This window comes from Aquarana catesbeiana, linkage group LG05 (genome assembly GCF_042186555.1).
Source record: "Aquarana catesbeiana isolate 2022-GZ linkage group LG05, ASM4218655v1, whole genome shotgun sequence".
Classification (NCBI taxonomy): domain Eukaryota; kingdom Metazoa; phylum Chordata; class Amphibia; order Anura; family Ranidae; genus Aquarana; species Aquarana catesbeiana.
Window position 1 is genome coordinate 185,811,616 of NC_133328.1, and position 27,988 is coordinate 185,839,603.

A 27,988-nucleotide genomic window follows, 5' to 3' on the forward strand; every position below is an offset into this window, starting at 1 on the left:
CAGTGATGGTTGACTTTCTACAACTTTCTCCCATCTCCGACAGCATCTCTGTCTCTGAGCTCTTCAGGCAGTTCCTTTGACCTCATGATTCTCATTTGCTCTGACATGCACTGTGAGTTGTAAGGTCTTATATAGACAGGTGTGTGGCTTTCCTAATCAAGTCCGATCAACATAATCAAACACAGCTGGACTCAAATGAAGGTGTAGAACCATCTCAAGGATGATCAGAAAAAATGGACAGCACCTGAGTTAAATATAGGAGTGTCACAGCAAAGGGTCTGAATACTTAGGACCATGTGATATTTCAATTTTTCTTTTTTAATAAATCTGCAAAAATGTCAACAATTCTGTCCTTTTCTGTCAATATGGGGAGCTGTGTGTACATTAATGAGGAAAAAAATGAACTTAAATGATTTTAGCAAATGGCTGCAATTTAACAAAGAGTGAAAAATTTAAGGGGGTCTGAATACTTTCTGTCCCCACTGTGTGTATATATATATATATATATATATATATATATATATATATATATACACACACACACAGCATAAGTACAGTAACCAATACTATATCCCCCTTGCGATAACAAGAGATATCAAAGCACCCATAAAGACCCAGCATCTCGCCACAAAAAAAAAAAAAAAAAAAAAAAAAAAAAAGGGGGGGGGGGGGGCACCCCTAACCAAGGGGCAATTAATCAGACGCTGTGGAGCTATTTTCTATCCAACCACCTCATAACTTTTTAAACTTATCAGGTACCCCTCTGTTTAGATATGTGGCTTCATACAACGGCAAAGCCTTATTTATCAATGCCTTCCAGGCCATTATGGTGGGGCCGTAGGCTTCTTCCAGGACAAAATAATCATTTTGTGTATATAATACAGGAGCAGGGTGAGCAAAGTGCGAATTACCTGCTTGAGTACCAATGCATCTGCCAGGCCTAACAGACAGACCTCTATAGACGGTCTTATAGTGATTGTCGTGACCGACCCAACACTGTCCACCACCTCCACCCAGAACTGCCAGATGTGCGGGCAATGCCAAAAAATGTGCAGAAAATCTGCTCCATGGGCATCGCACCTCCAACAGTTCGAAGGATGAGCAGGGAAAATCCTCACTAGTTTAGCAGGAGTTTAGTTTATCCTATGAAGGAACTTGAACTGTATCAAGTGATCACGTGCTGACGCCAATCTAGCAAACGAGGCGCTCCATGCATCTTCCCAATCATCATTGTCCAGCTGCGGGAAATCTGACAACCATGCAGCACGATAGGAGGCCAAAACCGTGATAGTATCTGTAATTCCTTATAAATAATAGACAGGGCTTTAGGTAGATCTTTAGCTCTGAGTAGCGACTCCAGGTTCCCAACCGGCACCTCCAGATTGGAAGACCCAAATTGGGCAGAAAAAGCATGCCTAAACTGGAGAAAACAGAACAAGTGCGAGTTGGGGAGCCCGTATATACTTTTAAGCACACCAAATGTCAACAACATCCCATTTCCGACCACTGCTCCCACTGTTTTAATCCCATATCTGGTCCAAGTGACTGGATCAGAAAATGAGAAAAAATGAGACAGCCAAGGATTATGCCAGAGGGGAGTATTTGGAGACACCACACAGTTGAGCCCCTCCAGCCAAATCCCACGCTCGGATGACTGACCGCATGGATCCTGTAAGGGGATAGGGAGCCCCCCTCCCCCGGTATAGCAAAGAAAACAATGCCTCGTAAGATCCTACCACTGCAGCTTCTAGAGTTACCATGGCATCATCAGCTGGTTGAGACAACCACCTATGTGCAAATACCAACTAAGAAATACCTGGCAAAATTGGGTATAGCCAACCCCCCTTCCTTCCAGGGCTGTTGCAACACTTGTAATCTAACATGCCCCCCATCCCAGAGGAAGTCCAAAATGATTCAATGGTCTGGAAAAATATGCTTGGGTATCCAAACTGGAGAATTCCTGAAGATATACAGAAATAAGGGGAGAAATTACATTTTCAGCAGATTAATTCTACCGATCAGGGATAACGGTAGGCTGCGCCAGGCTCGCGTGCAATGCCTAAGAGTTTGTATAATTGGAGTAACATTAAGAGCGATAAAATCCAAAACGGACTGTGAAATAATTATGCCCAAATATTTTACCTGATCAACCCACTGCAGTGGGCAGTCTATCGGGCCCTCAGGGTTGGAGATGGGACCTGCAACAGTCACATTTGTAACTTACCCAGTTTACCTTAAGACCAGAAAACTGAGAGAAGGCATCTAAGATGGATAAAGCTGAGGCTAACGAGTGGCCCTGATCTCCCAGGAATAGTACCAAATCATCGGCACATAGCTCTGTTTTTTCCTCCAACACTCCCACCTCTATCCTCTTCACCCCGGAGGACACACGTAAGGCTACAGCCAGGGGTTCCATAAGTAACTAATAATAAAACAGAGGACAGAGGACATCCCTGGCGTGTCCCCCTAGGTACCGGGAACAAATCCCAAATGATCCCATTAAGTTTAACCGCCCAGTTTAACTGGGGAATGATATAATAGCTTAATCCATTCACGAAATGTGGGACCAAAGCCAAATCGCCATAGTACTTCCTGCATATAATTCCAGTCTACGGAATCAAAGGCTTTTTCCAAATCCAAAAATAAACGCATAAACGCCGTCTGGTCTTCAAATACTAAATGTGATATAACCGACATGAGTCTGTTGGCCAGCATTTTTGTGAGGATTTTGAAATTAATATTTAATAGTGAAATTGGCCGATATGAAGCACAGTGCAAAGGGTCCTTATCAGGCTTGGCTATGAGAACAATATATGCTTCATACAGTGAGGGAGGCAATTGACCTGTCTTCAAACACTCCCAATAAAGGGTTAACAAACGTTGTGAGAGTAAATCTAAATGTTGTTGGTACCACTTAGCCGGCAGCCCATCTGATCCTGGTGCCTTACAGTTGGAAAGGAGCCCACCACTGCAGCAAGTTCCTCCACCTTGAAAGGGGCATCCACTAGCTCAGATACCTCCAAAGGTAAAGTGGGAAGATGGAGTGGTCCTAAGAGTGTCCTCATGTACAACTTTGACACTGTATGAGTAACATACAGTGTGTGTTAAAAAAGCAGTGTAATTACAAAGTAAATGTTAACCCCTTGCCGACCAGCGCACGAGGATATACGTCGTCACAATGGCACGGCTGGGCAAATGGGTGTACAGGAACGTCCCTTTTAAATCGCTGAATAGTGGGCAAGCACGCCCGCCACATACTCCGTGAGTGTGCCCGCGGGTCCCACAGACTCGATCTCCGCCGGGGGCCCGCGATCGTGTCACGGAGCGGCAGAACGGGGAGATGCCTATGTAAACAAGGCATTTCCCTGTTCTGCCTAGCAACATGACAGAGATCTACTGCTCCCTGTCATCGGGAACAGTGATCTCTGTCATGTTCTAGTGAGACAATCCCCCCTACAGTTAGAATCACTCCCTAGGACACACTTAACCCCTTGAGCCCCCTAGTGTTTAACCCCTTCCCTGCCAGTGTTATTTACACAGTAATCAGTGCATTTTTATAGCACTGATTGCTCTATAAATGACAATGGTCCCAAAATAGTGTCAAAAGTGTCCGATGTGTCCACCATAATGTCGCAGTCACGATAAAAATTGCAGATTGTCGCCATTACTAATAAAAAAAAAAAAAATAAATAATAAAAATGCCATAAATCTATCCCCTATTTTGTAGACACTATAACTTTAGCGCAAACCAAATCAATATACGCTTATTGCGATTTTATTTTTTTTTTTTACCAAAAATATGTAGAAGAATACATATCGGCCTAAACTGAGAAAGAAATGTTTTTTTATATATTTTTTTTGGATTTTTATTATAGCAAAAAAGTAAAAAATATTGCTTTTTTTTTTTTTCAAAATTGTTGCTCTTTTTTTGTTTATAGCACAAAAAATAAAAACCGCAGAGGTGATCAAATACCACCAAAAGGTATTTGTGGTAAAAAAATTATATCGATTTTGTTTGGGTACAACGTTGCATGACCACGCAGTTGTCAGTTAAAGTGACGCAGTGCCGTATCGCAAAAAGTGCTCTGGTCAGGAAGGGGGTAAATCCTTCTGGGGCTGAAGTGGTTAAAAGCTACATCTAATTATTTTAAAAATGTGTCTTACTGATTCCTACATAATGAAAAAAATCAATACTTTAATGAATGTATTTTTAAAAGACTGTATAGAGAACAAAAAATAATTAGCCTGTATTTTTGTGCTGATTTTATATGTGCATACAGTTTGATGTGTATGCTGAAAATCTAAAAGATCCTCTTGTGGTCAGATATTTTTACTATTATTAGTCTTTGCAGAAGAGCGGCATATTCTGCAACAATCTGTAGTATGGTTAAATCATAAAATAATTGCACAATATATCATTAAACTGGTTTGGAAGACACAAATCAGTGCAGCTCTGTATTCCTTAATACATCCTTAAATTTTTTTTTTTTTTTTTTAATGTAAGCAATGTAAAGCCTGGCACACACCATTTATTTTTTTGTTCAACCCAGCAGGTTGAATCCAAAAAAACTGACAGCTCAGGTCAGAGCTGCTGCACAGTTCGATGTTAGTACAGTGATCTCCCCCGCTGAGCTGTTGTGTTCTGACAGGGGGACGCCCCCCCACCAGAACACTCCGATCAGCGCTCTCAGCCATTGGCTGAGAGCGCTGATCAGGAGCCATTCGGCTGCTGGTTTTCCAGCATGCTCATCCGACAGAAGCTTCCGTCAGACCGACTGACATACACATGGGCTGAATGTCGAATGGTTTTCATTGAACCGGCCGATGTCTCCGGCTATTCAGTCAGTGTGTACTAGGCATTAGCCCCCGAATTTGTCTTGATATCCACTTCCTGCAGTCCCTGCAAAGTAGAGCTAGCTCAGATTGCAAGATGAAGCAGCACATGTACTTGATCAGTTGTGTTTTCTTTTGTTTTTTTTTATAAGCATGCAAACAGGTGGAGAGAGCAAAGTAACCGAGCGTTAAGCTAACCATTCTGCTGCTTCTCCTTTCACTGTCCAGTCACAGGCTAGAGGTAGGTCGGTGTACCACAACTCTAGCAAAAGAAAAATCAGGTCTACTGGCAGAGCTGTGTAACTGCTGACAGACAGAAATTCAAATTCTTTGGAAGGTATACCAACTCTCATACAGTCATGGCCAAAAATATTGTCACCCCCGTTTAGGCATTCTCATGTTTATTTCTTTTGTTTATATTGGTATGACACAAAAAGTGAAGAAACAAAAAGCCAAATCTGACACATTCCACAAAAAAATCCAAAAATGGACTGGACAAAATTATTGGCGTCCTCAATTTAATATTTGGTAGCACACCCCTTGGAATAAATAACTGAAATTAATCGCTTTCTGTAACCAATAATGAGCTTCTTACACTTCTCTACTGGAATTTTGGACCACTCTTCATTTGCCAACTGCTCCAGGTCTCCCAGATTGGAAGGGTTCCTTTTCCCAACTGCTGTTTTGAGATCTCGCCGTAGGTGCTCTATGGGATTTAGATCTGGAGTCATTGCTGGCCAGTTCAGTACTCTCTCGCACTTTGTCTTAAACCATTTCTGGTTGCTTTTTGACATGTGCTTTGGGTCATTGTCCTGCTGTAAGACCCATGACTTCTGACGGTGACCCAACTTTCTGACGCTGAACCCTACATTGCAACCCAGAATTTCATAATGCCATGCACACAGTCAAGACATCCCGTGCCTGAAGCAGCAAAGCAACCCCAAAACATCAGTGAACCTCTACCATGTTTGACTGTAGGGACTGTATTCTTTTCTTTAAAGGCCTCATTTCTTTTTCTGAAAACAGTAGAATGTTTGATGGGCTTTACCAAAAAGCTGTATTTTTATTTCGTCTGTCCACAGCACATTCTCCCAAAATGATTTTGGCTTCCTCAGGTAAGTTTTGGCAAACTCTAATCTGCCTTTTTTATGTTTTGTGTCAGCAGTGGGGTCCATACCATAGCGTCTCTTTTAATTCAAATGGCGACATATAAGGCAAGCTGGCACAGACCCTGTGCCTGAAGGTCAGCGCAAATTTGTCTGGAAGTTGATTAAGGTTCTTTATCCACCATTCGAACAATCCGTCGTTGCAATATTTGATCAACTTTCATCCACGTCCAGTGAGATTAGCTACAGCGCCATGGGCTGTAAACTTCTTGACAATGTTGTGCTCAGTAGACACCGGAACATTAAGATCTCTAGAGATGGACTTGTAACCTTGAGAATGTCCATGCTTTTACACAATTTTTGTTCTCAAATCCTCAGACAATTCTTTGCTGCTTTTTCCCTTCTCCATGCGTCACACAGAGACACACAACACAAAGGTTGAGCCAATTTTTCAACATTTTAACTGGTTGCCAATGTGATTTCTATATTGTCAGCACCTGTTAATTGATACAAGTAAGTTTATTTACAAATTATGGGAGCATCACAAACTTGAAATGCAATTATTTCCTACAATTTTGAGAAGGTGCCAATAATTTTGTCCAGTCCATTTTTGGAGTTTTGTGCGGAATGTGTCAGATTTGGCTTTTTGTTTCTCCACTTTTTTGTGTCATACCAATACAAACAAAAGAAATAAACATGAAAATGCCTAAACATTTGTAATTGCAACCATTTTCTGGGCAAAGTGGTGCATTATCTGACAGAAATGCAGGGGTGCCAATATTTTTGGCCATGACCGTATATGTATTTCACATGTGTATTTAGCAATTTGTCTGGAGTTTAGTTTCAGGAGAGCCCTGCCAACAAAAGCTTACATTTTAAAGCAAATGATGGAAAAAGGAGACAAGGAAAAGATGTCTGTTTTGTAAAAAATCCGCAATGTCTAAAAGGCATCTTTGTTGAACAAAGGTGACCACATAGTCAAATCTGTCCACTTTACATGGCGTTTTCGTGTACGGATTCATCTCCAAATTACGTTTTTCTCCTCTGTAGACTTTTTTTGCATATCTCACAAAGGCGTGACGCTTTTATAGCATGGATCAGTGGAGCTACCAAACATTGCAACTGGAAATAATTGCTTTTGTGTTAATGATTCTGAATAAATTATCTTTGTATTTGCTGAGTAGCAGATTAAATCTCTTTCTTTGTTTTGTCGTTTTTTTACATAAGCTTGGTTTCAATTCAGCGAACTGGGGAAGGGAGCAGCTTAGTGTATACATAGCAAGCAATCTTTTCTGGGTGCAGATTGAGACATTTGTGATTGCCATGCTCATCTCTTTTCTTAACATGGAGATTGGTTTGAACAGTATTTGAATACAGAGTCAAAGGAACAATGAAATATGACTCATAGTTACAGGATACGCAAAGCACAGCTCACCTGCAATGCCCAGATATTGTGGAGCAATGTGTACTTTGGACAGTCTGAAAATATCCAGCTATCACAGCCATTGTGTTTTTTTTTCTAGTACTTGCAGCATTTCATAAAAGATAAAGAAATTGGTTCCATCTTCATATGTGCTGAATAGATCTGTAGGAAAGATACCCAGAGCAACACTGCCTGTCCTGAAATATTGACCACTTCAATGTTTAGTTTAAAGGAAACCTTTAATGAGAACAATAAATGTGTTATTTCAGCAGTCCTCAGAAAATGCTAATTGCCTGGCGGTTTCTGGCTTAGACAGTTTCAGGCAGAGTCACTAAGACTGGCCATACATTATACCAGGACTTGATAAATTTGCTTTGAATATAGGAGCCAGCTAAAAAAAGTTAGGAGCCAGTTTTTAATAATTTTATACTTAAACCATGTTTTTTAACTCAACTCAAAGTCCCCCATGTGATTCATTTTTTGGTGACAGGTTCTCTTTAATGAGACTCCCAGGGTCTAAAAGACCCTACATGTCTCCTATGTGCTCCACTGAATGTAATGCAATGCACATCGCTTCCTGATCAATCACAAACTGAAAGCATAGAAAACACTGTTTGCTGTGCTTTAGTATCGATCACTCACTGTGTTCATTCAGAGAAAGGATGGGGTCAGCAAACATGATATGTTCACCAGCTACCTGCCCTTCCTCCTGAGGATTGGTGCTGCCAGGTGGGATCAGAACGGTGGGGACGGAGGCAATCAGAGCAGTGGGGGAATGTCAGAGAGAGGGTGGAGAGACTAGAAGATCTAGGAGCAGCAAGGGAGGCAGAGGAAACAGGACACAGAGCAGCAGTGGTAGGGGGGCATGAGCTTATGGTAGAAGGGAGAATGCAAGCGATGTAAGGCTTACTGAGCTGGCCAGCTGGAAGCAGTTCTGTGCCACCGTAGGCCTTACATAGCTGGTAGCAAGAGGATTAAGCCAGTGTCTAGATATAATAGTTTGAGCAGAAACCAGAAAATGGTGAGGTAAACCCTTTATAAATTGTTTGTAAGGGTGAGGGATCATGGAGAATAGTGTACTGTGGGTCATCGTTCTAGTTGCCGCTAGGCAGCTCCAGCATGTGTCGGGGATAGAAGAATCCATTTTGGTTAAGACTGTATGGCGGAAATACCACCAAGATTTGATCTTATAATTAGTGTATGTTCTTTTGCCCTGAAGGAGAACATTTTGTGAATAAACATCAATATTTTATCTAAATCCAGTTCCCCTGGGAAGTGTTCAATTTTTTTCTCCCAGATGGAAAGAAACTTTAGGGCTTGCAGACAAGTTTCCTGCAGCAAAAGTTGACATATTGTAGATATTGCTTGTTCAGGTCTGTCTGTTTGAAGAAGTAACATTTCAAATCCCACTGAAGATCCGAAAAGCAAATCAGGTGGTATTAGAAATTTCACGTAATGGATCCACTGAGGATACTCCAGAGTCACTGAGTGTGCTGTCTGCTGTTTGAAAGTTGTTTAGCAAATTATCTGTGAATTTGCTGTCTGTTTTCTAGGGAAAACATAAGTACTTAACCAGTAGTTCTTAAAGGAGAAGTCCAGCCTGAGCTTTTTAGGCTGGGCTTCTCCTCTGGGTCACAAGAGTGCAATTTGTTTTGCATTCCTGTGACCAGTTTTCAGCAGAGAGCGGTCTGTAGTCCGCTCTCCGCTGACGTCACTGCCATCAGTTGAGGCAGCGCGTCATCCTGACGTCCTAAGTCTGGATCTGCCAGCTGCCTTGATTAATGGCAGTCTTAGCGAGCCACTGAGATAGCCTCTCCCCAACCCTTCACAGCTCAGCCCTCCAGTGGAGAAGCAGAGAGGAGAGACGCTGACTGACAGTCAGCAGCTCTCCTCTCTGGGATCTGTGAAAACCGAGCCATCAGCGGTGTTCGGTGGCTCGGTTCAAAGTGCAGAGCCGGCAGGGGGACAGATGCAGCATCGTTCTGATGCTGCATCCACATAGGTAAGTATGAATCAAAAAAAAAAAAAAAAAAACAACATACTTCTCTTTTAATTTTTTTGCCTGTATGTACTCTTAAAAAAAGCACCAGGCAGTTTTTAACATCCCTACCCCAATTTTTTTAATTCAGATTTTCTTTAAAAGAGAAGTATTTTTTTTTTTTAATATTCATACTTACCTAGGTGGATGCAGCATCAGACTGATGCAGCTGTCCCCCGGCGTCTCTGCACTGAGAACCGGGCCACCGAACACCGCTGATGGCTCAGTTCTCACTCCTCCCCGAGCGGAGAGATGCTGCCTGTCAGTCAGCATCTCTCCTGCTCTGTTCCTCCACGCTCATTGGAGCGCTGAGCTGTGAAGGGGCAGGGAGCGGCGATCTCAGCGGCCCGCTGAGACTGCCATCAGTCAAGGCGTCTGGTAGATCCAGACTTCGGAAGTCAGGGTGACGCGCTGCCTTGACTCATTACAGTGACATCAGCAGAGAGAGGACTTCAGACCTTCAGCCTAAAAAGCTCAGGCACCTTTAAAAAAAAGTTTTAAAGTGGAAAAACACAAAAACAACCCGCCACACAGGACAGAAGACAAAAACGTAAAAAAAAAAAAAAAAAAACTATAGAAGAAAGAAAAGTACAAAATACACAATATTTAGACCCGAGCAAAAGATGTACCTAAATCAACCATACAGATACAAAAGGTTCATAGCAAATACACCTATGATAAGTCATATGGTGTCCTAAGATAAAGGAGGATGCATATATTCCATCCATTGGGCTCAAATAGCATTACATTTATACATAGATTTTCTCAAATGATAAGTATGTATAAGTATTCTCTAAAGGTGCACCGAATGGAAATTTTGGTGCCGAAACTGAAAATTCAGCATGCACTAGGCCGAAACCGAAAATGACAGTTAAAAAACAAAACAAAAAAAAAAAAAAACATATTTTTATATTAAATTGAATTATATACAACTTTTTAATTCATATCATGAATTTCATTGTTGGACATTATCGGCACATTTAGCGCAAGAAAAGCTCAAGAAAAAAATCAAATCCCAACTTTCCAGTAGGGCTTTGCCCTCATAGGAGTAAACAAACGTGTTCCAGTAGAACTATGTTTTAGTATATTATTACCGATGGTTCTATGCAGTAAGGACTAAATATTACAGCTTGTTGATTTCATCCACCTTGTGGCAGCCCACTTTTATTAAAAAGCAAAAAGAATGTCCTTACAACATAAGGTTTCCCATGCAGTGGGTTTCCAGCTTCACACAAAACAGTGTTCAATGAAAATGCAGAGGCACCTGGCTCTCTTGCCAGCAGCACTGCTGCTCAGTCCAGTCTCCCAGACCATGGGCTCCTCAGGCTCACTCAGCCTATGCTTGTAGCCACTCACTGCATGGGCCCCACTCCTGGCCTCTGGGTAGGGTTCTCCCAGCACCTCAGGCTTTCTCACCTCACAGAAACTCAGGACGTCCTCCAGCCCCATCTGTGGACCCGCTAGTCACCTCAGCTTTCTTGGTCTCTCTGGACCCACGTAGCTGTCCTGACTTTCCTAGTCCTATGGGCAAGAAGTCGCCTCAACATAGGGTCTTGTCCCCCAAGAAAGGACAGGCTCCTGGCTGGAGCACACTGCTATCTCCACACAAGTCTTTGTGTCTGAATGGCACCAGCTGCACTGAGTTATACTCAGATCCGGCTTATAACGATCCTGCCCACCTGTGCACTCACACAGGCTGTAGGCATCTAGCAAAGCCCAGACACAGGACTGAAGGTTGTCCCACCCAAGAAGCTTTGGAACCTTCAAGCCCCGATCTGTAACCAGAAAATCCAGAGAAAACTTAAGACACCGTTTTCTCTGCTCACAAACCACCTGCTAGAGCTTCTCAAGCTGAATCTTTGAGAGACCTGTGTCATTTCTATCCTCAGAACCTATATTCACATAGTGGCAGAGCCCCACACTGTCACAATTTGTACATTTCTCTTTTTTTAGCCCCACATGGCTTGTATTTTATACTTTTAAGGGTAAATGAAAAATTCAGTTAATTATTTTACAGTTATAAGTTAAACCACCCATCTTTGACCTACTCATGTTGTTAATTTGTCTTTTGCAGTAATATTGAACACATGAGGCAACAGCTTGAAAAAATAGGCCTGTCGTTTAGCTGGGATAGGGTAAGTGAATTAGTTAATCTATCTCATCCTCATCCTCCATGTAGTGTTTTTTTTTTTTTTTTTTTAATACAGCATACCTGTGTGTATATGCCCTTTGTGTGTATGTATGCTGGATGTTCTCTATTCTGTATATGCTGTGTACACTCTCTGCTGTTTATGCTCATGCTTTATATAGTGTGTCTTTTGTGTGGTTTGTATGCTGTATATTTTGTGTGCTGTGTATCTGATCTGTGTTGTTTATACTGTATACACTGTGTAGGCAATGAGTGATGTGTAAGCTGTACAAGGGCCTACTGCCTTAACTTCCATTGTGTGCAGTTGCTCCAGAGTCAGTTGGCACACCCTTAGGCCCCTTTCACACACACATGTCCATTTTGACGGACTCTGCTTGCTCAGCAGGGAACGCTCTGTTGATCCCCGCTGAGCCGGCGGATGACAGGTCCGTCTCTGCTCACTGTGCAGGGATGGACCTGTCAGAGCTCTGCTCTCCTCTATGACGGATTGAATGAAAACGGGCCAACCTGTCCGTTTTTATCCGATCTGACCAGCCAGACGGATGGAAAATAGGGTTCCCATCCTCTAGATTCAGCAGAACGGAGCGGATCGGATGTCAGCGCACATGTCCCCGCACCATAGACCTGCATGGAGCGTTTGTTCAGGTCTGCCTAAAAAAGTGACAGGTGGACCTGAACGGTCCGCATGTGTGAAAAGGGCCTTCCTTAGGCTTCATGTACACGGGACGTTTTTACAACCTCTACTGAACGATTTAACTTGACAAATAAGTAACCGACGTTTAAAACGTCCGTTTTGCCGCGTTTACATGCTGCGTTTAGCCACGTTTGCGTTTAGAAGCATTTTTTTAACAATAGCCCAAAATGAAAACCGCCTGTAAACAAAACGCGGCCAAGCGCGAGTTACCACGTTTAGCTGTGTTTCGCGCATGAAATGCCTGTAAACTCAGCTTTTGAACGCAATTTTTTGCGTTCCAAAAAATGCCTCTAAACTCAACTACCTAGAAACGACTGTAAATGACCCTGTGTACATGTACTGGATAAGATAACATAGAGGAGAGTTCAGGGGCAGTTGAAAAAAACACCCAACTGCTCCTAAACGTTTGTTTACCAGCAGCAGTGTACATGAAGCCTAAGGGTAGAGGATCTAACATCTTTCTATAGCTGAGTAATACCAAGGCATTACAGTATTTTTTCTTAGTTATAACACTCGAGTCAAATACTCGGAAATGCTGTAGTTGGGCTTTAACAGTGAATTGGCTATATTATTATTGTTGTCATCAATTTTGCAGTCAAGGAAATGGCAGATATCCAAGACCTGGGACATTGTGTCTGACAGGCTAATCTAATGTATCCTTCGAACATCTGTTCCTTGTATGATTGAACTTAGGCTCACCTAACCTCAAGGTTGAAAACTTTAGGCTTGTATAGTACTTAACATAAAATTGATTTCTGTATTTCACAGCAGATAGCTAGGAAAATTAATACAATTTTTTTAGATGTTTTTACTGTGCACTGAATTTCCTGCTCTCTTTGTGGTGTTAAGCAGTTTTATCAGCGCCCAGTTTTACTTCCGTGAGCAACAGAATACCTCCCCCATGTTATGGAGATGAGGAGACTAGAAGTGTTACTGGCAGGATCACTGGGTAAAAATATGGGAAAAATAAGCTTGAAAAAGACAAATAATGCTGCCAGCACAGCTAAAGACTGGTAAACTGATATAATATATTTTTGGTGGGTAGACTTTGAAGTTATTAAAGAATGGCATGTAATCGGCCTAAAATAGATAAACAAATGCAACCACATCATCTATTCTACAGGCAACTACAACAATATCAAAGACCAGGGTAACCGCTAGAATGGCAGTTGCAGGAGAAGATCAACAGTGACACGTTACAAAATACTAGCATTGTTTAGAGAATGGTTTAAATTTTGTAATTTCTGGTGTCAGATAAATATTTAAAGGCTCCTAAAAAGGTGAAAAAAAAAATGAAAAAAATGGCTGTTGCTAGGCAGAGCGTCCTAATCTGCCACTTCCTATTCCGCGGCAGTCTTAATTCTTCTCCTCCTCGCGTTGTCTTCTGGGGAATGGGGCGCGCTGTCTTCTGGGACCTGTGTGTGTCCCAGAACACAGCCGACCATTCACAAAGCGCCGTGCGACTCGCGCATGCGCAGTAGGAAACGGGCAGTGAAGCCGCAAGGCTCCACTGCCTGTTTCCCTTAGTTCGAATGGCAGCGCCGAGACCCGATCCGATGGACGTATCGGCCTCGGGCGGCCAACATCGCGGGCACCCTGAACAGGTAAGTGGGCTTATTAAAAGTCAGCAGCTACAGTGTTTGTAGCTGCTGACATTTAAAAAAAAAAATTTCAGCTGGAACACCGCTTTAAATATGCTTGTGCTACATCAGGTGATGCACTGAGATGAAACAGATCCTGCTGCATAAATTGTATCTTTTCATGTGCATTCCTTTCTCCTCTACAGCCTCCTAAAGCATGCATTTTACATCTGAGCTCCAGAAGGCAGGAAACGGCACAAACGGCACAGTATAGAGCAGGAAGCTAAGTGTAATCTGAGACCTAAACAGAAGAAAAAGGGCACATCCCTTGCTACACTGTCTCATAGGGAAACATGCACAGCTGAGGCTTTTTTCACCTGTTGTGTGCTGGGGGGAGGGGTACAGAGCCATATCCTGAGATTGCTTGGTGCGGGCATAGGCTGTCAGAATTGACTCCTGCAGATAGACAAAGAAGGAGACTGCAGACAGAAATCACACTCTGTGTTTTGGATCAAGGCAAGTGCGCACTATAGAGGGATATGCTTTGTTCGTTTTTCATTTCAGAGGTTTACAACAACCCTAAAGCGGAGTTCCGCTTAAAAAAAAAAAAATAAAAGTCAGCAGCTACAAATACTGCAGCTGCTGACTTTTAATAATTGGACACTTACCTGTCCCAGAGTCCAGCGATACGGGGGAATGAAGCCCTGCTAGTCTCCCCCTCCTCTCTGCAGCGCCGGCATTGTCACTCTGGGCGCCCGGCTGTGGCTTCACAGCCAGGCACGCACTGCGCATGCGCGACTGGCGCACTGTGAGTGGCCAGCCAATCATCTGGGACCTGTGACGTGTCCCAGATGATTGCCGAGAGGGAGGGGGAGAGGTGATCTCCCTTCCAGTGCCGCGGTGCGCCAGGAGGAAGTGGGAGCTGGAACCCTCTAAAAAGAGGGTATCCGCTCCCCCCAAAAAAATACATGCCAAATGTGGCATATCTCCTAGATTGTAAGCTCTAACGAGCAGGGCCCTCTGATTCCTCTTGTATTGAATTGTATTGTACTTGTATTGTCTGCCCTAATGTTGTAAAGCGCTGCGTAAACTGTCGGCGCTATATAAATCCTGTATAATAATAATAATATCAGGGGGTCACCTTCCCTTAAAGCGGAAGTTCCATTTTTGGGTGGAACTCCGCTTTAAGTGTACAGCTAAGAACCTTGTCCCTGTCCTGATGGTGGAAAAGACAGGAAAGACACGGCCGTTCTTGAGAGATTGAAAATGCAAAACTATTGATTGCCTGTCGAAGCTAAATAAGAGCTTGCAGTTTCTTGCATATATTGATTAGGAAGCACTGTGCTGTTGATACATGTTATAGCTGTGGGGATCTTGTTGGCGTGCATTGTCCAACACATTTCTAATCAAACAATCAGATGCTGTGGAGGTTGATTAACTCAAACTGGAGAGTGGATAATCTGGTGCAGCTCTGCATAAAAACCAATCGGGTTCCAGGTTTTTTTTTTTTTTTGTCAAAGCTTATTTGAACCAGCTGACGTTAGAAGCTGATTGGTTTCTATACAGAGCTGCACCAAATTTTGAACTCTCCAGTTTTAGAAAATCAACCCCATTGTGTGTGAGAGGCTTAGGAGTAAACTCGTATTTTATGGGTTAAACATTCAGACTGCCACATAACTTTTTTCCCCTAAATCTCTTTACTTAGCAACACTCTTGCAGAAAGTGTCATTATTGTCCTCTGTGAATGTCACTGCTTACAATAGATCTGCAAGTATGTAGGAAGTACATCTTGCAAACTAGCAATTCCTCTAGCACAGCGTGATATCGGTAACATTCGAGTCACTCATACAATGCCATTGTATCTCCATGCTGTCTCTGCTGTTTACTTTATATGACAGTAACACCAAGCAGAATCAGCTTATTGTATTCTCACAGGAGCTTGCAGACTGGAACATACTGTCAGTACAAAAGAATTTTCCTGTTAAGTGTTCACATTACATTATGTGCCTGCCACTCGAAAATTTCCTGTCACACATTGCAAGGAGAGATACAGTTATCAGTATGCATGTAAAGTGGTTGTCAGTCTAACCTGGAGCATGGAAATGTGTGTCGGTGATTTGTAAATAAGCAACAAGACCATTGTCAAACAGAGCAGATTTGATTATGCTCATTCTTATTAGATCAGCATTGACAAAGGTTTTTCTTAGGCATATATATATATATATATATATATGCAAATGCACATCTTTGCACAATATACATTAGATTTCACTTGAAATGGTAAATTAAATTTAGTATTTTCCATTTCAATGTATTATGTATTAAATAGATCAGCATAAGTGGAATTATGATGGACCAAATAAGATTCGTAAGGAAAACATATTTTTATTTAAGGTCATTTTTGGAATAGAGTGCCAACAAAACATTGAATTGCCAAAAGGTTTGCTATTTGCTTTGGTTGTATTAAAAATAATAATAATGGTACTTTTACGAGCTTAGCTTTTTTTCTATTATAAGAAAACAATCTTAGATGAGGTTTTATGCATTTGTGCCTCTCCTCTACCCATTTGTAGCACCATCCATATCAGTAGCGGCAGGTGCTCAAAATTTTTGGGGGGCACAAACAAACTGAAATATACTGAAACAAAAACATCAATTGCAGCCACTGTACCATCAAATGCAGCTACTGTGCCCATCATATGCAGACCACTGTGCCCAGCAAATGCAGCCAACTGTGCCCCATCATATGCAGCCACTGTGCCCATCATATGCAGCCACTGTGCCCATCATATGCAGCCACTGTGCCCATCATATGCAGCCAACTGTGCCCATCATATGCAGCCAACTGTGCCCAGCAAATGCAGCCAACTGTGCCCAGCAAATGCAGCCACTGTGCCCATCATATGCAGCCAACTGTGCCCATCATATGCAGCCAACTGTGCCCATCATATGCAGCCAACTGTGCCCATCATATGCAGCCAACTGTGCCCAGCAAATGTTGCCAGCTGTGCTCATCGTATGCAGCCACTGTGCCCATCATATGCAGCCAAATGTGCCCAGCAAATGCAGCCAACTGTGCCAATCATAGGCAGCCCACTGTGCCCAGCAAATGCAGCCAACTGTGCCCCATCATATGCAGCCACTGTGCCCATCATATGCAGCCCACTGTGTCCATCAAATGCAGCCAACTCTTCCCATCATATGCAGCCACTGTGCCCATCATATGCAGCCAACTGTGCCCAGCAAATGCAGCCAACCTTGCCCATCATATGCAGCCAACTGTGCCCAGCAAATCCAGCCAACCTTGCCCATCATATGCAGCCAACTGTGCCCATCATATGCAGCCAACTGTGCCCAGCAAATGTTGCCAATTGTGCCCATCATATGCAGCCACTGTGCCCATCATATGCAGTCAACTGTGCCAATCATATGCAGCCAAATGTGCCAATCATATGCAGCCAACTGTGCCCATCATATGCAGCCAACTGTGCTCATCATATGCAGCCAACTGTGCCCATCATGTGCAGCCAACTGTGCCCAGCAAATGCAGCCTCTGTGCCCAGCAAATGCAGCCAATTGTGTCCATCATATGTAGCCAACTGTTCCCATAATATGCAGCCATTGTGCCCCCCACCCGCCCACTGTCTGCCCAGCACTTACCCCATTGTGGTGACGGTGGCAAGCTGTGGGACAGGTAGCGTGGGTCAGGCGATTGCTCCTGTGTCCTCCCTGCCTCTCTTCTTCCTGTTCTGCTAGGTGGCCAATGGGATCACGTCTGCCTTCAGCCAATCAGGTGATCAGTATTAGATCCGTGCCTCCTGATTGGCAGAGAGGTGGTTCAGTGTTAGAAAAGCGAATATTCATTTGCTTTTCTAACACATCTGGGTGGACTGCGAGCGCAATGCTCTGTGCTCTCAGTTCACCTTTTTTTGAAGCCTATTAGAGCCTATGGCTCTAATCAGGTGCTTCAAAAAAACACCCACGATGTTGTAATTCAGGCACCCTGCATCTGAAAAGGGTCCAGATGCCTGAATAGGGGGTGGCAGTGGCAGCCATGGATAGATTCATGCAATGCATGAATCTATCCATTTTACATAGAGGGGGTGGCTGGAGAGAGGGGGCAGAGCCTGTGCGCCCTTAATGGACGCACCGCCACTGATCCATATACAACCAAGGTAGGGAACAGGGCTAAGCTTTCCATTGCCATACATTTTTCCATCCCTGTAGCAAGGGCGTTTGAAATAGTGGGATTCAGAAAGTAAGGGAAATAAAGCACTTAGGGTCATTTTAAAAAGACATTGGTGTTTTGCACGGTACATAATTAAGGGTATTTTGTAAAACTCAAGAGAGGGGAAAAACGGGTATTGCATTTAGCTACATATTTATGTATTAAGTACTCCAATAGGAGCAGAATTTTAGAATCAATTTTGATTGAAAATTGTAGCATAAGACAGCTTAGCCTAGCAATTAATTGGAAGTTTTACACGGTACAGGATTTACAGCAACTTCCTCCAAAATCCAGCAGAAAAGTGATAACAGAAAAACACTCCCTCCTACCATTAAAAATGCCATCTTTATTGCATTTCTGTTATGGTACTTATAATTCCTGCCAGGACTTTCAATGGTACTCGCAAATCCAGCTGGGACTTGCAGAATCCCTGTCAGGACCTTCAAAGTTTCCCTGAAATGACACTAGGTGCTCCCTTGACCAAAAGGGTATTAAAGTGTCAGCCTTTGAACTGGTTAGTGTGTGTCCTATCGCTAGCTTAACATTGTGCAAAGAGCTGTAATACTTACCTGTGAGATTGCATGACCGTTGTCGACCAGGATTGCCCTGACTACTCTGATTGCTACCTGCTTTGACCACTGCTTGAACCTGACTAGTCTTGTTTGCCACCTGCCAAGACCCTTGCCTGAACCAGACTACTCTCTTTTCTGCCTCTTGCCTTGGCATCTGCCTGGACCTGACCGTTCTTCTGCCTGCTGCTTAGTATACAGTCTCCATACCATACCATATCCATTCTGTCCCTGCTGTCACCTTGGTGGTGCGATATTGAGGGCCATGACATGGTGACAGTTTGCAGTACAGTAAACAGAGACCACTAGGGTCTCTGGCCCATCCCTAGTTTTAAGAGCACTGATGAAGGCCAGCTGTCGCTTAGACCTTATTTGAGCCGACATCACCTACCAGGGGGCACCATTCCTGTTTTACAGATGATGGCAAGGAGATGGTTACATGTTTCAAGCCCTTAGTCATAGCGTATAAATATAATCAATCAATAGGAAATATACTGGGGTCAATAAATAAATACTTCTACCTCTAGGCCAAACTCATGAGAACCCAAACCTTTGCAAAGCCTTTTTATTTCATTTTAATAGTGTCAGGTATTACATTCTGCCTATGTACTCATGGGAGTGGGTAGATATACTTTTGTTTTCTGTCCTGAGAAATATCAAATAAATTTGAAGTGAGAGGAAATCTCTAAAATTGGGACAGCAAAAAAAAAAAGATAGAGTTCACATTTTTGTGCATGTATGATAGGAGAAAAGCTCAAACGATCATGCCAAAAAAAATATGATATTATGTCAAATAAAGAGAGAGCAATATGTATATAGATAGTATATGTAAATCTCATTGTGGGCTAGGTTTCTGCCCACCCGAAAAGTGGAGAGAAAAACTTGCAAGGCAACAGCACAATCAAGAGAAAATAAATCTTCAAAAGAAAAAAAAAATAATTAAAAAAAGCAAGAAAACGTAAATTAAATAGATTCGGTGAACTAAAGTGATGGAGGAGAGAGCAAGTCACATGGAAAAACTTGTAAAATGCCAAGCCTTGCTCCACCAAGTCTGCACAAGTGTAGCATTGACACACGGAAAAAGACAGCTTCCACAGGAACAGTATAATATAAGCAAGATTTTATTGAAATGCTAATGCTAATATAAACATACTCACAGACAGGGGGACATGTGAGGATATAGCAAGATCAAAGCTGGTATTGTGAACCCCGCATCATGGCATATGACTGAAAGTCTGTTCTGTTTCGAGGGAATCAAAAAAGTGAAATATGTGCTTTAATAAAAAAAAATTTATTTTGTTTACAGCTATATAATATTTTTCCCCCCCCCGTACATTTTTTTCTGTTTTCAGAGACTGTAGACGTGACAGAGAGACAGCTGAACACCATAACACTCCAGAACCTGATCCTTTGGTATGCAGGTTGGGTGCCTGTTATGAGGATTGTTCTCCTTTTTTCAAGAGATGTATTATGATTCTCTGCATTGCCACAATTAGTTCAGGTCCATTATTTTGTTCATTGTGTTAACATACGCAAAGGTGTAAATATTCTCTTAACGTGTTGTTGCAAGTACAAAGGCGTGAATCCAGGAGTAATGTTATGCAAGAGTACTGGTCTGTTTTCACACATTCGAATTTGTTCTTTTACAAAAAAAACATGTTCTAGATAACAGTAGCACACCGTATATACAGTTTGTCCAGCTGGTGAAGCCTATGCATTCTATTATACAAGTGTGATGTCAATCATCTGACTTTTAAAACAGCAAGCTGTTCATAGCTTTCAGTAATGTATTGGCAGTGGTCCTACAGATGAATCATTTTTTTCCTGTTTATATGACAAAATCATGGTGCATACCATAAAATGCTTAGGGAGTGGGTTAGTGGCACTGGAACCCTGAGGTTTGGTGAAAAAATGGTTTTGTCTTTCTGCTTCTATTCAATGGTCTACTAATGGTATAATGCCCCGTACACACGGTCGGACATTGATCGGACATTCTGACAACAAAATCCATGGATTTTTTCCGACGGATGTTGGCTCAAACTTGTCTTGCATACACATGGTCACACAAAGTTGTCGGTAAATCCGATCGTTCTAAACGCGGTGACGTAAAACACGTACGTCGGGACTATAAATGGGGCAGTACCCAATAGCTTTCGTCTCTTAATTTATTCCGAGCATGCGTGGCACTTTGTGCGTCGGATTTGTGTACACACGATCGGAATTTCCGACAACGGATTTTGTTGTCGGAAAATTTTATAGCAAGCTCTCAAATTTTGTGTGTCGGAAATTCCGATGGAAAATGTGTGATGGAGCCTACACACGGTCGGAATTTCCGACAACAAGGTCCTATCACACATTTTCCATCGGAAAATCCGACCGTGTGTACAGGGCATAACTGTGAGGTATTGGAATAATAGGTAAACAGCCTCACATACCACAATCAACTTAAGTTAAAATTAGGGTTGCACCAATACTAGTATCTGTATCAGTATCAATACCGAGTATTTGCACAAGTATCGGTATTCCTGCAAATGCAAATACTTTCAGGCTCGGTTCTTTGAGCTGTCAGTGGGTGTCCCCTGTTGACAGCTGAAGAAGTCCGGTAATTGGAGCTGTCAAAAAAAGCAGACGGCAATGTTTATTAACAACTTTGCTCAGCCGCTGAAACACTAAACTAAAAAGAAACATTGGGGGTTATTTACGAAAGGCAAATCCACTTTGCACTGAAAGTGCACTTGGAAGTGCGGTCGCGCTAAATCTAAGGGGTAGATCTGAAATGAGGGGAAGCTCTGCTTATCATCCAATCATGTGCAAGCTAAAATGCTGTTTTTTTATTTTCCTTGCATGTCCCCCTCGGATCTATAGCAACTTTACTTCCAAGTGCACTTGCAGTGCAAAGTGGATTTTCCTTTATTAAATAACCTTCATAGTTTCTTTTTGAATCTTTCATCCCATGATCTGCAGATCATGGGATGAACAGAGGAACAAATGTTTCTCTGTTTAACCCCTTTATAAACCCTTAATTTACTCTAATCGGCCTTAATTAACTCCCTATTCTCCTGCATTTAATTATTTTCCTGATTTTTTTTTTTTTGTGCACGTCTATTTTATAAACGATAAACAATTAAAACTTTTTTTTTTGTTTGCTTTGTTAGTAAATATTTTTACACATATATATTAACATATATTTATACATTTCACATTGAAAAAGCGAAAAATTAAAAAAAAATCTATTTATTTAATTTGTAAATACCGTATTTATCGGCGTATAACACGCACATTCATTTTAAGAGGGAAGTTTCAGGAAAAAAACTTAAATTTTTAATAAGGAACTTTGAAGCAAAATAAGGGTCAGTGCCCATCTGCAGCCTCACCAATGCCATCAATGCATCCTGATCAATGCCCATCTGCAGCCTCACAAGTGCCATCAATGCAGCCTCATTAGTCTACATCAATGCAGCCTCACCATTGCCATCAATGTAGCAGCCTTGCCATTGCCATCAATGCAGCAGCCTCACCACTGACATCATTGCAGCCTGATGGTTGCCCATCTGCAGCCTAGAGGGGACAGGGAGGGGGGCGGGACAAGCGCCGACAGATTACATACATTGAGAATCTCCTATCATAGACAGAACAGTGGCCCAATGGCGGCCCAGGAGACGGGACTTTCTATTACAGAGGCTGCCAAGTAAACAGGAGATTCTCACTGTATTTAATCTGACGGCGCTCATCCCATCCCTCTCCCTGTCCCCTCAGAGGCAGCTAAAATGGAAGTATTGGCGTATAACATGCACACGCTATTTGCACCCGATTTTCATGGTGAAAAAGTGAGTGTTATACGCCAATAAATACAGTAACTTTTCAATGCTTTGTACCATTGCTGACAGCTGATGTGAAAACAAAACAGTTGCGGTAGGTATCAGCGAGTACTAAAAAAAACTATCGGTACTCGTTGTAAAAAAAATGGTATCGGTGCATCCCTAGTTAAAATGGGGACTGTTAAATCTAGGATTGAAGCACCACACCATAATGTTTAAGTCCAAAATTAAGTTTATTCTAAACGTAACTTGTGTAAAGGAAAAAAAGCCAACATGTTTCGGGGCTACACATTGCAGAAAAATAAGTATTAATCACTTGTCCTCCAGAAGATTTACCCCATTCCTGACCAGGCCATTTTTTTTTTTTTGCAATATGGTACTGCCTTACTTTAACTGACAATTGCGTGGTCATGGAACACTGTACCCAAATAAAATGTATGCCCTTTTTCCCACAGAGCTTTCTTTTTGTGGTATTTGATCACCTCTGCAGTTTTTATTTCTTGCGCTAGAAACAGAAAAAATTGACAATTTTGAAAAAAAAACACAATATTTTTTACTTTCTGCTATAAAACATATCCATTAAAAAAAATGCAAAAAATCAAATTTCTTCATAAATTTAGGCCAATACGTATTCTGCTACATTTTTTGGTGAAAAAAATCCCAATAAGTGTATATTGATTGGTTTGCGCAAAAGTTATAGGATCTACAAACTATGGGATATTTGGATTCATTTTTTTACTAGTAATGGCAGCGATCGGAAACTTCTAGCGGGACTGAGATATTGCAGTGGACAGTCGGACATTAGTTGGCACTTTTTGGAGACCAGTGATACTAATACAGTGATCAATGCTAAAAATCTGCACTGTCACTGTACTAATGACACTGGCTGGAAAGGGGTTAAACATCAGGGGCGTTCAAAGGGTTAACTGTGTTAGTAGTCAGTGTTTTAGTGTACTGTAGGAGGTGCTTTTACTAGGGGAAGACATGGATCTTAGTCTCCGCTTTGCAAAGACACAGAATCCATGCCTTCTCTCCTGTCAGAACAGCGATCTGCCTTGTTTACATAGGCAGACCGCCGTTCTGGCTCTCTGCCTAATGATCGGCGGGTGCCGGCAGAATCGAGTCCGCGGTACTCGCAGATCAGCTTCCACTGTATATAATCAGTAAGCAGAGCCACCTTGCTGCTGTATATGTATCCCCTCTTAGATTGTAAGCTCTAAGGAGCAGGGCCCTCTGATTCCTACTGTATCAAATTGTATTGTACTTGTACTGTCTACCCTCAAGTTGTAAAGCGCTACGTAAACTGTTGGCGCTATATAAATACTGTATAATAATAATAATAATAATAATATGTAAGTTATACGGTCAGCCAGTGGCGGCCCGTTCATACGGGCCACAGGGGTGCTGCCCCTCTAATCCATTGTGCCCGGCCCCTGATCTACATGCACGGCGCTGGACACATGGATTTCATTTTTTTTAATTTTTTTTTTTACCCTCTATTTTCACCTGGTGATCTGGCCAGTAATACACCTCCTGTATTAGAGGGCATCCAGTCTGGATGAATGAGAATACTGAGGGCACCTTTGGACAGCAGCATTGTCAGTCTGGGGGAAGGAGTTTTATATGTAAATTTATAAATTGAAGCCAAACTCCAGCTAACACTTTATAAGCAGTTACAGCTGTTTTTTTCCTTTAGGGATAAAGGTTTTACAGTACATAAATAAAAGCTGATCGTTGTAAGTACTGCTGCCAGCGTAACTCCACTTTCCTGGGGGGAAAAAATGAGCAAAAGATAGAGCATATACAACTGCGCCATATTGTAATTGAATGTTATTAAAAGATACCTTTTCTTTTCAATCTGCAACTCTGTAATTTTCTGTTAAATGCAATGCATTATGGCTACCTGGAGGCATTCTATATAAAGATGGTGTACAGAACACCCCCCCCCCCCAGAAATGAAATTTCCTACTTGTGTGATTGGCTTACTCATTTTCCCAGAAGTCTGCACTAAGATACAGATCAGATTTTGAGCGTCCCCTGCACCAAAAAGATCATTTTTGGTGAGCTATTTCCTAAGGGAAATCACGTCTAAATGGATGCAGATCCTGCAACTTTCCTCATTAAAACCCTGCAGGTGTAGCAGCAGATTGATAATTATAAACACTCCCATACAGATTCACTTAGCACATGGACACAGACAGACAAACAAACAGCTATTCCTTCAGAATAATAAAAGGTAGGAATCTTCACAAAAGTTTGTTAAAATCCCTGCAATGTACATAGATCACCCAGAGGGGAATGTTGTTTTCTCAACAAAATGGAATTACTTTTTCAATGGTTTGTCTCATCCATGTTAACTGATACATCTTGAAGTGATCTTGCTCTTATGAAAAACAGACATACTGGGCAGATCACCAGGTGAAAATAGAAGAAAGAAAGCCTTAAAAAGAAAACTAGTGCAGCCATCATATCTAAGAATTGGTAAGCTGCAATATAATAAACGTTTGCTTTTGGATTTAATATTGCTTTAATTATACAGCTGATATAGACAGATTACTGTTAATTGTTAAAATGTTAATATTGTGTAAAAAAAACTAAATTTCATTAAACTGTCTTTTTTAAATGAATCATAAATGTAATAAAGGTATTGAAAGGGCAATTGCTGAATCCATGATGTTAACAGAAGTAAAGGAGAAGTATAGCCAAAGCTACTTTGGCAATAATTCTCCTGTAGGTCACAGGAGTGCACTTAGTACTGCATTCCTGTGATCCACAGTGCAGGTCCAGGCTTCATAATGATCCCGAACATATGGTCAAGATCCACCCAAATGCCTGGACCCCAGATGCCTGGATTAGCAGCTGGCTCTGCCTCTCAGAGATCCGCTAAAAGCCTGAGCCAGCACCAGCCGTCCCCTCCACAGCCCAGTGCTCCAGTGAGCCGATGATTGACAGTCATGGCTCTCTACTCAGAGCGGAGGGGAGAAGTGAGGGATCAGCAGCGTTTGATTGCTCATTTCTCACTGCAATGCCACAGGGGGCAGATGCAGCATCGGATCGATGCTGCATCCACCTAGGTGAGTATAAATGTTTTTGTTTTTTTTTAAAGTCAGTACTACTCTTAAAACAAAACAGTGAATTGGTGGTATTCTAGCTTTACAGATCTACTCATAAAAGTAATACAAAGAAGTGGCATTAGGTCAAATCGCATGATAAGTTGCACCCTATTGTCAGCGTTGGCACTGTTCAAATCGGTGCGACGCCGACTTTGCGGTGCTGCATTGATTTGAAAAAGTATATCCTGCACTACTTTTGCAGATTTTGCGTGCGACCTACATAGACGCGCATGAAGCTGCACAGATGACTTCCAAGTCTCACCTAAAGTCACACTAACATGCGGTTTTGAAATCATGTGATTTCAGAGCCGCATTTAATGTAAACGAGGGATAAAAAAAAGGAGTTGTAAAGGCAGAAGGTTTTTTTACCTTAATGTATTCTATGCATTAAGATAAAAAACCTTCTGTGTGTAGCAGCCCCCCTGCACCCGCCCCCCCCCGCCAATTACCTACCTGAGCCCCTTCTCTCTCCAGATATACCCACGATCCCCTCAGCCATCCTGATTGGCTGAGACAGCAGCGGCGCCATTGGCTCCCGCAGCTGTCAATCAAAGTCCTTCAGCCAATCAGGGGGGATAAGGGAGATAGGGGACGAGGCCAGGTCAGGGCTCCATGTCTAAATAGATACACCAAGCACCGAGCAAGAAGAGGAGGGAGGGGCTAGGAGCACTGAAGAGGGACACGAGAAGAGGAGGATCTGGGCTGCTCTGTACAAAACCAACTGTACAGAGGAGATAAGTATAACATGTTTGTTATTTTTAAAGAAAAAAAAAAAAAAAACGAGCCTTTACAATCCCTTTAATGGTGTTATGGCAATATTCATAATACAATGTCCATTTGCTGTGGAAATGTCTGTCCAAAAGGCATCACAAGCAGGAAAATCATGCTGAGTATTGAATAAATAGAATTAGAATCAACAGAGTCCTTTAAATAAAGGTCATACTGCTAACATTTTCAAAATTCATACAGATAGCACTTATGGTGGTAAAATAAAATGACATAAAAATAATCTAAAATAGAAACTGAATGATGTACCAGCTGATTATAATGAGTTGTTATTCTTCCAGATGGAAACAATGTTATGGATAGGTAATATGTTTACCTAGCTGCAAAGATACAGAGTGTGTAGACTCCAGTGATAATTGAGACTCCATAAGAAAGAGATGAATAAGAAGAAATAGTGTGAATGATGTAAACTGTGAGAGATGACCTGACGCAGCAATCTTCAGCAGCTAGTTCAAGCAGAAAATAGTTGTTCTATAGGGTTGGTTTACACCAGTGTGTTTTTATTCTGCATCAAAAAATGCATGGCCAGTGTTTAATATAGATTCCAATGGCCCTAGTTCACACCAGTGCAGTGAGTTCCAGTGCAGTCAACAAAAGTAGAACGTGTTGCCTTATTTCTGAATGGATCCCATCTGGAACGTGGCAAAATGCATCAAAAAAGCACCAGAACACACATGTCCTCAATTTAGATGAAGAAAATAAAAGGAAAACACATAAAAAATGCAGTGGAACGCATTAAAAACGCACTTGCAGAAACACATCTAGAACGCTGAAATTGTGGTGTGAACCGGCTCCAAATGATTAAAAAGCTGGCAGGCTCTCACCTCCCCAAACTATCGCTGAAATGCCCATTTGGGTACACTTGGCTATTATTGAATGCTTTCCTCTCCCTCCCTCTAATCTATTAGGCCCCCTCGCTATAGGCCTAAACTTTCGGGCCCTCACTGGTACATTCCTTACGCTAATGGGATTCAGTTAAATACAACGGCAACTTGTTCTCTCCTCACCTGCTCCTTTCCAGCATCATTGACACCCCCCACTTTCTCCCAGCCCATGACAATCCTGGAGCCTTGCGCTGCTGGCATGAAAGAGGGACCAAATACATTTACAAGTTCCTTGCTCTAGAAAGAGTCAAATCTTTCCAATAACTTCAACAACACTGGCAATTGCCACCACTGAGGCTTGTTGATACTCTCAAATAAGTCACTTTGTTCATAGTCTCCTCAGATGCCATTTCAGGCCTCCTAAATGTCTCACAGCGTTTGAAAACTGTTCCTGCAAAGACCCCGATCTGAAGGGGCTAGTCTCTGACCTTTATGCCTTGTACACACGGTCGGATTTTCAGACAGAAAAAGTGCGATAGGATAGTGTTGTCGGAAATTCCGATCGTGTGTGGGCTCCATCGGACTTTTTCCGACACACAAAGTTTGAGAGCAGGCTATAAAATTTTCCGACAACAAAATCCGATCGGTTAAATTCCGATTGTGTGTACACAAATCCTACGCACAAAGTGCCACGCATGCTCAGAATAAATTAAGAGATGAAAGCTATTGTCCCGACATACGTGTTTTACGTGACCGCGTTCAGAACGTTCGGAAATTCTGACAACTTTGTGCGACCGTGTGTATGCAAGACAAGTTTGAGCCAACAT

At 42.1% G+C, this 27,988-nt stretch overlaps 1 protein-coding gene across 2 annotated transcripts in view; it reads left to right on the forward strand.

Annotated features, from left to right (window-relative positions):
* Positions 1 to 27,988, forward strand: part of LARS2 (leucyl-tRNA synthetase 2, mitochondrial) — a 349,131-nt gene that overhangs the window by 103,962 nt on the left and 217,181 nt on the right. For both annotated transcript variants that reach the window (XM_073630436.1, XM_073630437.1), the window contains one exon: positions 11,475 to 11,535. In XM_073630436.1, coding sequence (XP_073486537.1) covers positions 11,475 to 11,535 — 61 coding nt within the window. The remainder of the gene's footprint in view (positions 1 to 11,474; positions 11,536 to 27,988) is intronic.